This window comes from Oncorhynchus keta, chromosome 9 (assembly GCF_023373465.1).
Source record: "Oncorhynchus keta strain PuntledgeMale-10-30-2019 chromosome 9, Oket_V2, whole genome shotgun sequence".
Taxonomy (NCBI): Eukaryota; Metazoa; Chordata; class Actinopteri; order Salmoniformes; family Salmonidae; genus Oncorhynchus; species Oncorhynchus keta.
Window position 1 is genome coordinate 1090538 of NC_068429.1, and position 14616 is coordinate 1105153.

The window sequence follows — 14616 nt, forward strand, 5'->3', positions numbered from 1 at the left end:
ATCTCAATTTGGTTGAGGTCGGGGGATTGTGGAAGCCAGGTCATCTGATGCAGTACTCAATCACTCTCCGTATTGTTAAAATAGCCTGGAGTTGTGTTGGGTCATTGTCCTGTTAAAACAAAATGACAGTCCCACTAAGCCCAAACCAGATGGTATGGCGTATCGCTGCAGAATGCTGTGACCGTGTCACCAGCAAAGCAGCCCCACACCGTAACACCACCTCCTTCATGCTTTATGGTGGAAAAACACATGCAGAGATCCGTTCTCGCAAAGACATAGCGGTTGGAACCAAAAATCTCCAATTTGGACTCGGACCAAAAGGACAAATTTCCACTGCTTGTGTTTCTTGGCTCAAGCAAGTCTTTCTTATTGGTGTCCTTTAGTAGTGGTTTCTTTGCAGCAATTCGACCATGGTGGCTGGATTCGCAGTCTCCTCTGACCAGTTGATGTTGAGATGCGTCTTACTTGAACTATGTGAAGCATTTATTTGGGCTGCAATTTCTGAGGCTGGTAAATCTAATGAACTTATCCTTTGCATCAGGGTAACTCTGGGTCGTCCATTCCTGTGGCGGTCCTCATTAGAGCCAGTTACATTATGGTGCTTGGTTTTTGCGACTGCACTTGAACTTCAAAAACATTACAAGAATATTGATGTCTTGACTTTGTCTAAGGTAACGGTTAGCAAAATTAGGTAAATTGACAACGCACACTTTCTTTACCTGCAATGTTAATATGCATTACATGGCATTGTAGATTTGAGATGTCTTTTGACCTAATGTTACACACTCAGACAATGCGCTTATTCGCGATAAAGAAAATGCGCACTAAAATGTCAAAAAGATTAACTTACGTTAACTGATTAACTCTGACAGCCCTACAAAAACATTGTATAACCTTTGTCACATTCTTGACCGTGTACTGCAAGTGGCAGTTCTGTCCGGCTCCCCATTTTTGGGACGTCATGCCATTTTATAAACACCGCAGACACTTAGTCGATTTAGAAAACGCCCCGACTGACCAGTCAGAAATCAGACTCACCTCCACAGTCCTGTTCATCTGATCCATCCTTACAGTCCACCTCTCCATCACAAACATGGCTGTGCAGGACACACTCTCTCCCATCCTTGCACAGTCTAGAACCCATACGGCACTTCAGGGCCGCAGTTTGGGATGTTGGAGCAGCGATCGTTGGACAGCCAATCTCATCTGAGCCATCATGGCAATGAGCGCGTCCATCAAATCAAATCAAATCAAATCAAATTTATTTATATAGCCCTTCGTACATCAGCTGATATCTCAAAGTGCTGTACAGAAACCCAGCCTAAAACCCCAAACAGCAAACAATGCAGGTGTAAAAGCACGGTGGCTAGGAAAACTCCCTAGAAAGGCCAAAACCTAGGAAGAAACCTAGAGAGGAACCGGGCTATGTGGGTGGCCAGTCCTCTTCTGGCTGTGCCGGGTAGAGATTATAACAGAACATGACCAAGATGTTCAAATGTTCATAAATGACCAGCATGGTCGAATAATAATAAGGCAGAACAGTTGAAACTGGAGCAGCAGCACAGTCAGGTGGACTGGGGACAGCAAGGAGCCTTCATGTCAGGTAGTCCTGGGGCACGGTCCTAGGGCTCAGGTCAGTTGAAACTGGAGCAGGAGCATGGCCAGGTGGACTGGGGGACAGCAAGGAGTCCTCATGTCAGGTAGTCCTGGGACATGGTCCTAGGGCTCAGGTCCTCCGAGAGAGAGAAAGAAAGAGAGAAGGAGAGAATTAGAGAACGCACACTTAGATTCACACAGGACACCGAATAGGACAGGAGAAGTACTCCAGATATAACAAACTGACCCTAGCCCCGACACATAAACTACTGCAGCATAAATACTGGAGGCTGAGACAGGAGGGGTCAGGAGACACTGTGGCCCCATCCGAGGACACCCCGGACAGGGCCAAACAGGAAGGATATAACCCCACCCACTTTGCCAAAGCACATCCCCCACACCACTAGAGGGATATCTTCAACCACCAACTTACCATCCTGAGACAAGGCCGAGTATAGCCCACAAAGATCTCCGCCACGGTACAACCCAAGGGGGGGGGGCAACCCAGCCAGGCCGACCACAACAGTGAATCAACCCACCCAGGTGACGCACCCCCCCCCAGGGACGGCACGAGAGAGCCCCAGCAAGCCAGTGACTCAGCCCCCGTAACAGGGTTAGAGGCAGAGAATCCCAGTGGAAAGAGGGGAACCGGCCAGGCAGAGACAGCAAGGGCGGTTCGTTGCTCCAGAGCCTTTCCGTTCACCTTCCCACTCCTGGGCCAGACTACACTCAATCATATGACCCACTGAAGAGATGAGTCTTCAGTAAAGACTTAAAGGTTGAGACCGAGTTTGCGTCTCTGACATGGGTAGGCAGACCGTTCCATAAAAATGGAGCTCTATAGGAGAAAGCCCTGCCTCCAGCTGTTTGCTTAGAAATTCTAGGGACAATTAGAGGCCTGCGTCTTGTGACCGTAGCGTACGTGTAGGTATGTACGGCAGGACCAAATCAGAGAGGTAGGTAGGAGCAAGCCCATGTAATGCTTTTGTAGGTTAGCAGTAAAACCTTGAAATCAGCCCTTGCTTTGACAGGAAGCCAGTGTAGAGAGGCTAGCACTGGAGTAATATGATCAAATTTTTTGGTTCTAGTCAGGATTCTAGCAGCCGTATTTAGCACTAACTGAAGTTTATTTAGTGCTTTATCCGGGTAGCCGGAAAATAGAGCATTGCAGTAGTCTAACCTAGAAGTGACAAAAGCATGGATTAATTTTTCTGCATCATTTTTGGACAGAAAGTTTCTGATTTTTGCAATGTTACGTAGATGGAAAAAAGCTGTCCTCGAAATGGTCTTGATATGTTCTTCAAAAGAGAGATCAGGGTCCAGAGTAACGCCGAGGTCCTTCACAGTTTTATTTGAGACGACTGTACAACCATTAAGATTAATTGTCAGATTCAACAGAAGATCTCTTTGTTTCTTGGGACCTAGAACAAGCATCTCTGTTTTGTCCGAGTTTAATAGTAGAAAGTTTGCAGCCATCCACTTCCTTATGTCTGAAACACATGCTTCTAGCGAGGGCAATTTTGGGGCTTCACCATGTTTCATTGAAATGTACAGCTGTGTGTCATCCGCATAGCAGTGAAAGTTTACATTATGTTTTCGAATAACATCCCCAAGAGGTAAAATATATAGTGAAAACAATAGTGGTCCTAAAACAGAACCTTGAGGAACACCGAAATGTACAGTTGATTTGTCAGAGGACAAACCATTCACAGAGACAAACTGATATCTTTCCGACAGATAAGATCTAAACCAGGCCAGAACTTGTCCGTGTAGACCAATTTGGGTTTCCAATCTCTCCAAAAGAATGTGGTGATCGATGGTATCAAAAGCAGCACTAAGGTCTAGGAGCACGAGGACAGATGCAGAGCCTCGGTCCGATGCCATTAAAATGTCATTTACCACCTTCACAAGTGCCGTCTCAGTGCTATGATGGGGTCTAAAACCAGACTGAAGCATTTCGTATACATTGTTTGTCTTCAGGAAGGCAGTGAGTTGCTGCGCAACAGCCTTCTCTAAAATCTTATCACAAACCAGACTCCTCTTAATACATTTCCTCCTGTCCTTACACCGGAACTCACCTGGGAGACACACATAAGAGGGACCATGAAGAAAGATTAAGAGGGTTAAAGGGGTTTTCTGGGTGGCAAAGCAGTATCAAATATCAGAACGCATTAATATATCTACCTCGGTTTGGACATTTAGTAATGCAGGACTCCTCATCAAAACCATCAGGGCAGTCTCTCAATGTGTCACACAGCTGAGTTTGTGAGATGCACAAAGTTGAGCCCCGACACATCACTGATGGACTGGTACAGACTGGCTGAGCAGGAAGAATATCTGGAACGGTTGTAGTTGGAGCCAAATAAGCTGTAGTAAGTGGAACTGGAGATTCTGTAGGGAGAGAGTATTACCAAGATAACGGACAGGCCTTTTACACTCTACCCAGAACAAGTCTAATGAAGCGTTAGTTTCCCCAAAACAATTCAGCACAAAGGGTTAGACTGTAGGTAACATGTCTCAACTGCTAATATACTAGCTAGTAAACATTTTCCAACTGTCAAATCAATTTGTATTTGTCAGATACACATGGTTAGCAGATGGATTTTTGCGATTGTAGCGAAATGCTTGTGCTTCTAGTTCCGACCCTGCAGTAATATACAAGTAATCTAACAATTTCACAACAACTACCTTATACACACACAACACAGTGTAAAGGAATGAATAATGTTGGTTGAACAGGAAGTGGCTCGGGTGGTTGTTGTCCTTGATCTTTTTGGCCTTCCAGTGACATCGGGTGGTGTAGTTGTCCTGGAGGGCAGGTAGTTTGCCCCAGTGATGCGTTGTGCAGAGCTCACTACCCTCTGGAGAGCCTTACGGTTGTGGGCGGAGCAGTTGCCGTACCAGGCAACAGCCCGACAGGATGTTCTCGATTGTGCATCTAAAAGTTTGTGAGTGTGTTTGGTGACGAGCCAAGTTTCTTCAGCCGCCTGAGGTTAGGGCTGCTGCGCCTTCACCATGCTGTCTGTGTGGGTGGACCATTTCAGTTGTCCGTGATGTGTACGCCAAGGAACTTAACTTCCCACCTTCTCCACGACTGTCCCGTCGATGTGGATAGGGGCTCCTCCGTCTGCTGTTTCCTGAAGTCCACGATCATCTCCTTTGTTTTGTTGACGTCGAGTGTGAGGTTATTTTCCTGACCACACTGAGAGGGCCTTCACCTCCTCCCTGTAGGCCGTCTCGTTATTGTTGGCAATCAAGCCTACCACTGTAGTGTCTGCAAACTTGATGATTGAGTTGGAGGCGGGCATGGTCATGCGTGAACAGGAGAGGGCTGAGAACGCACTCTTGTGGGGCCCCAGTGTGAAGGATCAGGGGGGTGGAGATGTTACCTACCCTCACCACCTGGGGGCGGCCCGTCAGGAATTCCAGGACCCTGTTTCACAGGGCGGGGTCGAGACCCAGGGTCTCGAGCTTAATGACGAGTTGGGGGTACTATGATGTTAAATGCTGAGCTGTAGTCGATGAACAGCATTCTTACATAGGTATTCCTCTTGTCCAGATGGGTTAGGGCAGTGTGATTGCATTGTCTGTGGACCTATTGGGGCGGAAGGCAAATTGGAGTAGATCTAGGGTGTCAGGTAGGGTGGAGGTGATATGGTCCTTGATTAGTCTCGCAAAGCACGGAAGGGAGTGTTACGAAGCGGATAGTCATTTAGCTCAGTGACCTTAGCTTTCTTGGGAACAGAAACAATGGTGGCCCTCTTGAAGCATGTGGGAACAGCAGACTGGGATAAGGATTGATTATGTCCGTAAACACACCAGCCAGCCGGTCTGCGCATGCTCTGAGGACGCGGCTGGGGATGCAGTCTGGCATTGAATTGCGACTACTTTGTCTCTATACTGACGCTTAGCTTGTTTGATTGCCTTTGAGGGAATAGCTACACTGTGTAGTCGGTCATGTTTCCGGTCACCTTGCCCTGATTAAAAGCAGTGGTTTGTGCTTTCAGTTTTGCAAATGCTGCCATCAATCCACGGTTTCAGAATAGTGTTAAAATCTAAATATACATTTCAAATAGCCATCCTTTGCTTTGACAGCTTTGCACACTTGGCATTCGCTCAACCAGCTTCACCTGCAATGCTTTTCCAAGTCTTGAGTTCCCACATATGGTGAGCACTTGTTGGCTGCTTTCCCTTCACTCTGCGGTCCAACTCATCCCAAACCATCTCAATTTGGTTGAGGTCGGGGATTGTGGAAGCCAGGTCATCTGATGCAGTACTCAATCACTCTCTGTATTGTTAAAATAGCCTGGAGTTGTGTTGGGTCATTGTCCTGTTAAAACAAAATGACAGTCCCACTAAGCCCAAACCAGATGGTATGGCGTATCGCTGCAGAATGCTGTGACCGTGTCACCAGCAAAGCAGCCCCACACCGTAACACCACCTCCTTCATGCTTTATGGTGGAAAAAACACATGCAGAGATCCGTTCTCGCAAAGACATAGCGGTTGGAACCAAAAATCTCCAATTTGGACTCGGACCAAAAGGACAAATTTCCACTGCTTGTGTTTCTTGGCTCAAGCAAGTCTTTCTTATTGGTGTCCTTTAGTAGTGGTTTCTTTGCAGCAATTCGACCATGGTGGCTGGATTCGCAGTCTCCTCTGACCAGTTGATGTTGAGATGCGTCTTACTTGAACTATGTGAAGCATTTATTTGGGCTGCAATTTCTGAGGCTGGTAAATCTAATGAACTTATCCTTTGCATCAGGGGTAACTCTGGGTCGTCCATTCCTGTGGCGGTCCTCATTAGAGCCAGTTACATTATGGTGCTTGGTTTTTGCGACTGCACTTGAACTTCAAAAACATTACAAGAATATTGATGTCTTGACTTTGTCTAAGGTAACGGTTAGCAAAATTAGGTAAATTGACAACGCACACTTTCTTTACCTGCAATGTTAATATGCATTACATGGCATTGTAGATTTGAGATGTCTTTTGACCTAATGTTACACACTCAGACAATGCGCTTATTCGCGATAAAGAAAATGCGCACTAAAATGTCAAAAAGATTAACTTACGTTAACTGATTAACTCTGACAGCCCTACAAAAACATTGTATAACCTTTGTCACATTCTTGACCGTGTACTGCAAGTGGCAGTTCTGTCCGGCTCCCCATTTTTGGGACGTCATGCCATTTTATAAACACCGTCAGACACTTAGTCGATTTAGAAAACGTCCCGACTGACCAGTCAGAAATCAGACTCACCTCCACAGTCCTGTTCATCTGATCCATCCTTACAGTCCACCTCTCCATCACAAACATGGCTGTGCAGGACACACTCTCTCCCATCCTTGCACAGTCTAGAACCCATACGGCACTTCAGGGCCGCAGTTTGGGATGTTGGAGCAGCGATCGTTGGACAGCCAATCTCATCTGAGCCATCATGGCAATGAGCGCGTCCATCACAAACCAGACTCCTCTTAATACATTTCCTCCTGTCCTTACACCGGAACTCACCTGGGAGACACACATAAGAGGGACCATGAAGAAAGATTAAGAGGGTTAAAGGGGTTTTCTGGGTGGCAAAGCAGTATCAAATATCAGAACGCATTAATATATCTACCTCGGTTTGGACATTTAGTAATGCAGGACTCCTCATCAAAACCATCAGGGCAGTCTCTCAATGTGTCACACAGCTGAGTTTGTGAGATGCACAAAGTTGAGCCCCGACACATCACTGATGGACTGGTACAGACTGGCTGAGCAGGAAGAATATCTGGAACGGTTGTAGTTGGAGCCAAATAAGCTGTAGTAAGTGGAACTGGAGATTCTGTAGGGAGAGAGTATTACCAAGATAACGGACAGGCCTTTTACACTCTACCCAGAACAAGTCTAATGAAGCGTTAGTTTCCCCAAAACAATTCAGCACAAAGGGTTAGACTGTAGGTAACATGTCTCAACTGCTAATATACTAGCTAGTAAACATTTTCCAACTGTCAAATCAATTTGTATTTGTCAGATACACATGGTTAGCAGATGGATTTTTGCGATTGTAGCGAAATGCTTGTGCTTCTAGTTCCGACCCTGCAGTAATATACAAGTAATCTAACAATTTCACAACAACTACCTTATACACACACAAGTGTAAAGGAATGAATAATGTTGGTTGAACAGGAAGTGGCTCGGGTGGTTGTTGTCCTTGATCTTTTTGGCCTTCCAGTGACATCGGGTGGTGTAGTTGTCCTGGAGGGCAGGTAGTTTGCCCCAGTGATGCGTTGTGCAGAGCTCACTACCCTCTGGAGAGCCTTACGGTTGTGGGCGGAGCAGTTGCCGTACCAGGCAACAGCCCGACAGGATGTTCTCGATTGTGCATCTAAAAGTTTGTGAGTGTGTTTGGTGACGAGCCAAGTTTCTTCAGCCGCCTGAGGTTAGGGCTGCTGCGCCTTCACCATGCTGTCTGTGTGGGTGGACCATTTCAGTTGTCCGTGATGTGTACGCCAAGGAACTTAACTTCCCACCTTCTCCACGACTGTCCCGTCGACGTGGATAGGGGCTCCTCCGTCTGCTGTTTCCTGAAGTCCACGATCATCTCCTTTGTTTTGTTGACGTCGAGTGTGAGGTTATTTTCCTGACCACACTGAGAGGGCCTTCACCTCCTCCCTGTAGGCCGTCTCGTTATTGTTGGCAATCAAGCCTACCACTGTAGTGTCTGCAAACTTGATGATTGAGTTGGAGGCGGGCATGGTCATGCGTGAACAGGAGAGGGCTGAGAACGCACTCTTGTGGGGCCCCAGTGTGAAGGATCAGGGGGGTGGAGATGTTACCTACCCTCACCACCTGGGGGCGGCCCGTCAGGAATTCCAGGACCCTGTTTCACAGGGCGGGGTCGAGACCCAGGGTCTCGAGCTTAATGACGAGTTGGGGGTACTATGATGTTAAATGCTGAGCTGTAGTCGATGAACAGCATTCTTACATAGGTATTCCTCTTGTCCAGATGGGTTAGGGCAGTGTGATTGCATTGTCTGTGGACCTATTGGGGCGGAAGGCAAATTGGAGTAGATCTAGGGTGTCAGGTAGGGTGGAGGTGATATGGTCCTTGATTAGTCTCGCAAAGCACGGAAGGGAGTGTTACGAAGCGGATAGTCATTTAGCTCAGTGACCTTAGCTTTCTTGGGAACAGAAACAATGGTGGCCCTCTTGAAGCATGTGGGAACAGCAGACTGGGATAAGGATTGATTATGTCCGTAAACACACCAGCCAGCCGGTCTGCGCATGCTCTGAGGACGCGGCTGGGGATGCAGTCTGGCATTGAATTGCGACTACTTTGTCTCTATACTGACGCTTAGCTTGTTTGATTGCCTTTGAGGGAATAGCTACACTGTGTAGTCGGTCATGTTTCCGGTCACCTTGCCCTGATTAAAAGCAGTGGTTTGTGCTTTCAGTTTTGCAAATGCTGCCATCAATCCACGGTTTCAGAATAGTGTTAAAATCTAAATATACATTTCAAATAGCCATCCTTTGCTTTGACAGCTTTGCACACTTGGCATTCGCTCAACCAGCTTCACCTGCAATGCTTTTCCAAGTCTTGAGTTCCCACATATGGTGAGCACTTGTTGGCTGCTTTCCCTTCACTCTGCGGTCCAACTCATCCCAAACCATCTCAATTTGGTTGAGGTCGGGGGATTGTGGAAGCCAGGTCATCTGATGCAGTACTCAATCACTCTCCGTATTGTTAAAATAGCCTGGAGTTGTGTTGGGTCATTGTCCTGTTAAAACAAAATGACAGTCCCACTAAGCCCAAACCAGATGGTATGGCGTATCGCTGCAGAATGCTGTGACCGTGTCACCAGCAAAGCAGCCCCACACCGTAACACCACCTCCTTCATGCTTTATGGTGGAAAAACACATGCAGAGATCCGTTCTCGCAAAGACATAGCGGTTGGAACCAAAAATCTCCAATTTGGACTCGGACCAAAAGGACAAATTTCCACTGCTTGTGTTTCTTGGCTCAAGCAAGTCTTTCTTATTGGTGTCCTTTAGTAGTGGTTTCTTTGCAGCAATTCGACCATGGTGGCTGGATTCGCAGTCTCCTCTGACCAGTTGATGTTGAGATGCGTCTTACTTGAACTATGTGAAGCATTTATTTGGGCTGCAATTTCTGAGGCTGGTAAATCTAATGAACTTATCCTTTGCATCAGGGGTAACTCTGGGTCGTCCATTCCTGTGGCGGTCCTCATTAGAGCCAGTTACATTATGGTGCTTGGTTTTTGCGACTGCACTTGAACTTCAAAACATTACAAGAATATTGATGTCTTGACTTTGTCTAAGGTAACGGTTAGCAAAATTAGGTAAATTGACAACGCACACTTTCTTTACCTGCAATGTTAATATGCATTACATGGCATTGTAGATTTGAGATGTCTTTTGACCTAATGTTACACACTCAGACAATGCGCTTATTCGCGATAAAGAAAATGCGCACTAAAATGTCAAAAGATTAACTTACGTTAACTGATTAACTCTGACAGCCCTACAAAAACATTGTATAACCTTTGTCACATTCTTGACCGTGTACTGCAAGTGGCAGTTCTGTCCGGCTCCCCATTTTTGGGACGTCATGCCATTTTATAAACACCGTCAGACACTTAGTCGATTTAGAAAACGTCCCGACTGACCAGTCAGAAATCAGACTCACCTCCACAGTCCTGTTCATCTGATCCATCCTTACAGTCCACCTCTCCATCACAAACATGGCTGTGCAGGACACACTCTCTCCCATCCTTGCACAGTCTAGAACCCATACGGCACTTCAGGGCCGCAGTTTGGGATGTTGGAGCAGCGATCGTTGGACAGCCAATCTCATCTGAGCCATCATGGCAATGAGCGCGTCCATCACAAACCAGACTCCTCTTAATACATTTCCTCCTGTCCTTACACCGGAACTCACCTGGGAGACACACATAAGAGGGACCATGAAGAAAGATTAAGAGGGTTAAAGGGGTTTTCTGGGTGGCAAAGCAGTATCAAATATCAGAACGCATTAATATATCTACCTCGGTTTGGACATTTAGTAATGCAGGACTCCTCATCAAAACCATCAGGGCAGTCTCTCAATGTGTCACACAGCTGAGTTTGTGAGATGCACAAAGTTGAGCCCCGACACATCACTGATGGACTGGTACAGACTGGCTGAGCAGGAAGAATATCTGGAACGGTTGTAGTTGGAGCCAAATAAGCTGTAGTAAGTGGAACTGGAGATTCTGTAGGGAGAGAGTATTACCAAGATAACGGACAGGCCTTTTACACTCTACCCAGAACAAGTCTAATGAAGCGTTAGTTTCCCCAAAACAATTCAGCACAAAGGGTTAGACTGTAGGTAACATGTCTCAACTGCTAATATACTAGCTAGTAAACATTTTCCAACTGTCAAATCAATTTGTATTTGTCAGATACACATGGTTAGCAGATGGATTTTTGCGATTGTAGCGAAATGCTTGTGCTTCTAGTTCCGACCCTGCAGTAATATACAAGTAATCTAACAATTTCACAACAACTACCTTATACACACACACAAGTGTAAAGGAATGAATAATGTTGGTTGAACAGGAAGTGGCTCGGGTGGTTGTTGTCCTTGATCTTTTTGGCCTTCCAGTGACATCGGGTGGTGTAGTTGTCCTGGAGGGCAGGTAGTTTGCCCCAGTGATGCGTTGTGCAGAGCTCACTACCCTCTGGAGAGCCTTACGGTTGTGGGCGGAGCAGTTGCCGTACCAGGCAACAGCCCGACAGGATGTTCTCGATTGTGCATCTAAAAGTTTGTGAGTGTGTTTGGTGACGAGCCAAGTTTCTTCAGCCGCCTGAGGTTAGGGCTGCTGCGCCTTCACCATGCTGTCTGTGTGGGTGGACCATTTCAGTTGTCCGTGATGTGTACGCCAAGGAACTTAACTTCCCACCTTCTCCACGACTGTCCCGTCGACGTGGATAGGGGGCTCCTCCGTCTGCTGTTTCCTGAAGTCCACGATCATCTCCTTTGTTTTGTTGACGTCGAGTGTGAGGTTATTTTCCTGACCACACTGAGAGGGCCTTCACCTCCTCCCTGTAGGCCGTCTCGTTATTGTTGGCAATCAAGCCTACCACTGTAGTGTCTGCAAACTTGATGATTGAGTTGGAGGCGGGCATGGTCATGCGTGAACAGGAGAGGGCTGAGAACGCACTCTTGTGGGGCCCCAGTGTGAAGGATCAGGGGGTGGAGATGTTACCTACCCTCACCACCTGGGGCGGCCCGTCAGGAATTCCAGGACCCTGTTTCACAGGGGCGGGGTCGAGACCCAGGGTCTCGAGCTTAATGACGAGTTGGGGGTACTATGATGTTAAATGCTGAGCTGTAGTCGATGAACAGCATTCTTACATAGGTATTCCTCTTGTCCAGATGGGTTAGGGCAGTGTGATTGCATTGTCTGTGGACCTATTGGGGCGGAAGGCAAATTGGAGTAGATCTAGGGTGTCAGGTAGGGTGGAGGTGATATGGTCCTTGATTAGTCTCGCAAAGCACGGAAGGGAGTGTTACGAAGCGGATAGTCATTTAGCTCAGTGACCTTAGCTTTCTTGGGAACAGAAACAATGGTGGCCCTCTTGAAGCATGTGGGAACAGCAGACTGGGATAAGGATTGATTATGTCCGTAAACACACCAGCCAGCCGGTCTGCGCATGCTCTGAGGACGCGGCTGGGGATGCAGTCTGGCATTGAATTGCGACTACTTTGTCTCTATACTGACGCTTAGCTTGTTTGATTGCCTTTGAGGGAATAGCTACACTGTGTAGTCGGTCATGTTTCCGGTCACCTTGCCCTGATTAAAAGCAGTGGTTTGTGCTTTCAGTTTTGCAAATGCTGCCATCAATCCACGGTTTCAGAATAGTGTTAAAATCTAAATATACATTTCAAATAGCCATCCTTTGCTTTGACAGCTTTGCACACTTGGCATTCGCTCAACCAGCTTCACCTGCAATGCTTTTCCAAGTCTTGAGTTCCCACATATGGTGAGCACTTGTTGGCTGCTTTCCCTTCACTCTGCGGTCCAACTCATCCCAAACCATCTCAATTTGGTTGAGGTCGGGGGATTGTGGAAGCCAGGTCATCTGATGCAGTACTCAATCACTCTCTGTATTGTTAAAATAGCCTGGAGTTGTGTTGGGTCATTGTCCTGTTAAAACAAAATGACAGTCCCACTAAGCCCAAACCAGATGGTATGGCGTATCGCTGCAGAATGCTGTGACCGTGTCACCAGCAAAGCAGCCCCACACCGTAACACCACCTCCTTCATGCTTTATGGTGGAAAAAACACATGCAGAGATCCGTTCTCGCAAAGACATAGCGGTTGGAACCAAAAATCTCCAATTTGGACTCGGACCAAAAGGACAAATTTCCACTGCTTGTGTTTCTTGGCTCAAGCAAGTCTTTCTTATTGGTGTCCTTTAGTAGTGGTTTCTTTGCAGCAATTCGACCATGGTGGCTGGATTCGCAGTCTCCTCTGACCAGTTGATGTTGAGATGCGTCTTACTTGAACTATGTGAAGCATTTATTTGGGCTGCAATTTCTGAGGCTGGTAAATCTAATGAACTTATCCTTTGCATCAGGGGTAACTCTGGGTCGTCCATTCCTGTGGCGGTCCTCATTAGAGCCAGTTACATTATGGTGCTTGGTTTTTGCGACTGCACTTGAACTTCAAAAACATTACAAGAATATTGATGTCTTGACTTTGTCTAAGGTAACGGTTAGCAAAATTAGGTAAATTGACAACGCACACTTTCTTTACCTGCAATGTTAATATGCATTACATGGCATTGTAGATTTGAGATGTCTTTTGACCTAATGTTACACACTCAGACAATGCGCTTATTCGCGATAAAGAAAATGCGCACTAAAATGTCAAAAAGATTAACTTACGTTAACTGATTAACTCTGACAGCCCTACAAAAACATTGTATAACCTTTGTCACATTCTTGACCGTGTACTGCAAGTGGCAGTTCTGTCCGGCTCCCCATTTTTGGGACGTCATGCCATTTTATAAACACCGTCAGACACTTAGTCGATTTAGAAAACGTCCCGACTGACCAGTCAGAAATCAGACTCACCTCCACAGTCCTGTTCATCTGATCCATCCTTACAGTCCACCTCTCCATCACAAACATGGCTGTGCAGGACACACTCTCTCCCATCCTTGCACAGTCTAGAACCCATACGGCACTTCAGGGCCGCAGTTTGGGATGTTGGAGCAGCGATCGTTGGACAGCCAATCTCATCTGAGCCATCATGGCAATGAGCGCGTCCATCACAAACCAGACTCCTCTTAATACATTTCCTCCTGTCCTTACACCGGAACTCACCTGGGAGACACACATAAGAGGGACCATGAAGAAAGGTTAAGAGGGTTAAAGGGGTTTTCTGGGTGGCAAAGCAGTATCAAATATCAGAACGCATTAATATATCTACCTCGGTTTGGACATTTAGTAATGCAGGACTCCTCATCAAAACCATCAGGGCAGTCTCTGAATGTGTCACACAGCTGAGTTTGTGAGATGCACAAAGTTGAGCCCCGACACATCACTGATGGACTGGTACAGACTGGCTGAGCAGGAGGCACTGAGTTGGAAACATGTTCATCCATTTAAATTTCACATTTCATATGGAATTAAAGACATTAATGATCCCACTAACCTTCCTTTACACAACGTAAGCCCCCTGAGATTTTAAATACAACTTTAAATGCAAAAATATAAATACAACATGCAAAGTGTTGGTCCCTAGTTATGATGAAAAGAAAATCCCAGCGATGTTGCACACAAACTTTTCAAATTCTGTACACATGTTTTGCGGCATATCAAGAAGCTGATTAAACAACTTGATCATTGGGGACAATATGAGGCCTCTAACCTTTCACGTGTGAGTTCCATATATCTAATGGTTCCCCCAGCATGAGTTTCTATGTGAGGGATGTTTGAGTGTATTCTATCTGATTTTTGCTGAA

General features: G+C 46.4%; 1 protein-coding gene across 37 annotated transcripts in view; it reads right to left on the reverse strand.

Annotated features, from left to right (window-relative positions):
• LOC118374032 (low-density lipoprotein receptor-related protein 1B-like) overlaps positions 1 to 14616 on the reverse strand; it is a 117296-nt gene that overhangs the window by 71092 nt on the left and 31588 nt on the right. For 18 of the 37 annotated variants that reach the window (XM_052524853.1, XM_052524874.1, XM_052524869.1 and 15 more), the window contains exons 15-20: positions 14082 to 14231; positions 13724 to 13975; positions 10647 to 10853; positions 10289 to 10540; positions 7217 to 7423; positions 6859 to 7110 (exon numbers count right to left, since the gene is read on the reverse strand). In XM_052524853.1, coding sequence (XP_052380813.1) covers positions 6859 to 7110; positions 7217 to 7423; positions 10289 to 10540; positions 10647 to 10853; positions 13724 to 13975; positions 14082 to 14231 — 1320 coding nt within the window. Of the gene's footprint in view, positions 1 to 3780; positions 3988 to 6858; positions 7111 to 7216; positions 7424 to 10288; positions 10541 to 10646; positions 10854 to 13723; positions 13976 to 14081; positions 14232 to 14616 lie in introns of all 37 variants that reach the window. The other 19 variants (XM_052524876.1, XM_052524856.1, XM_052524843.1 and 16 more) reach the window with 12 other exon arrangements.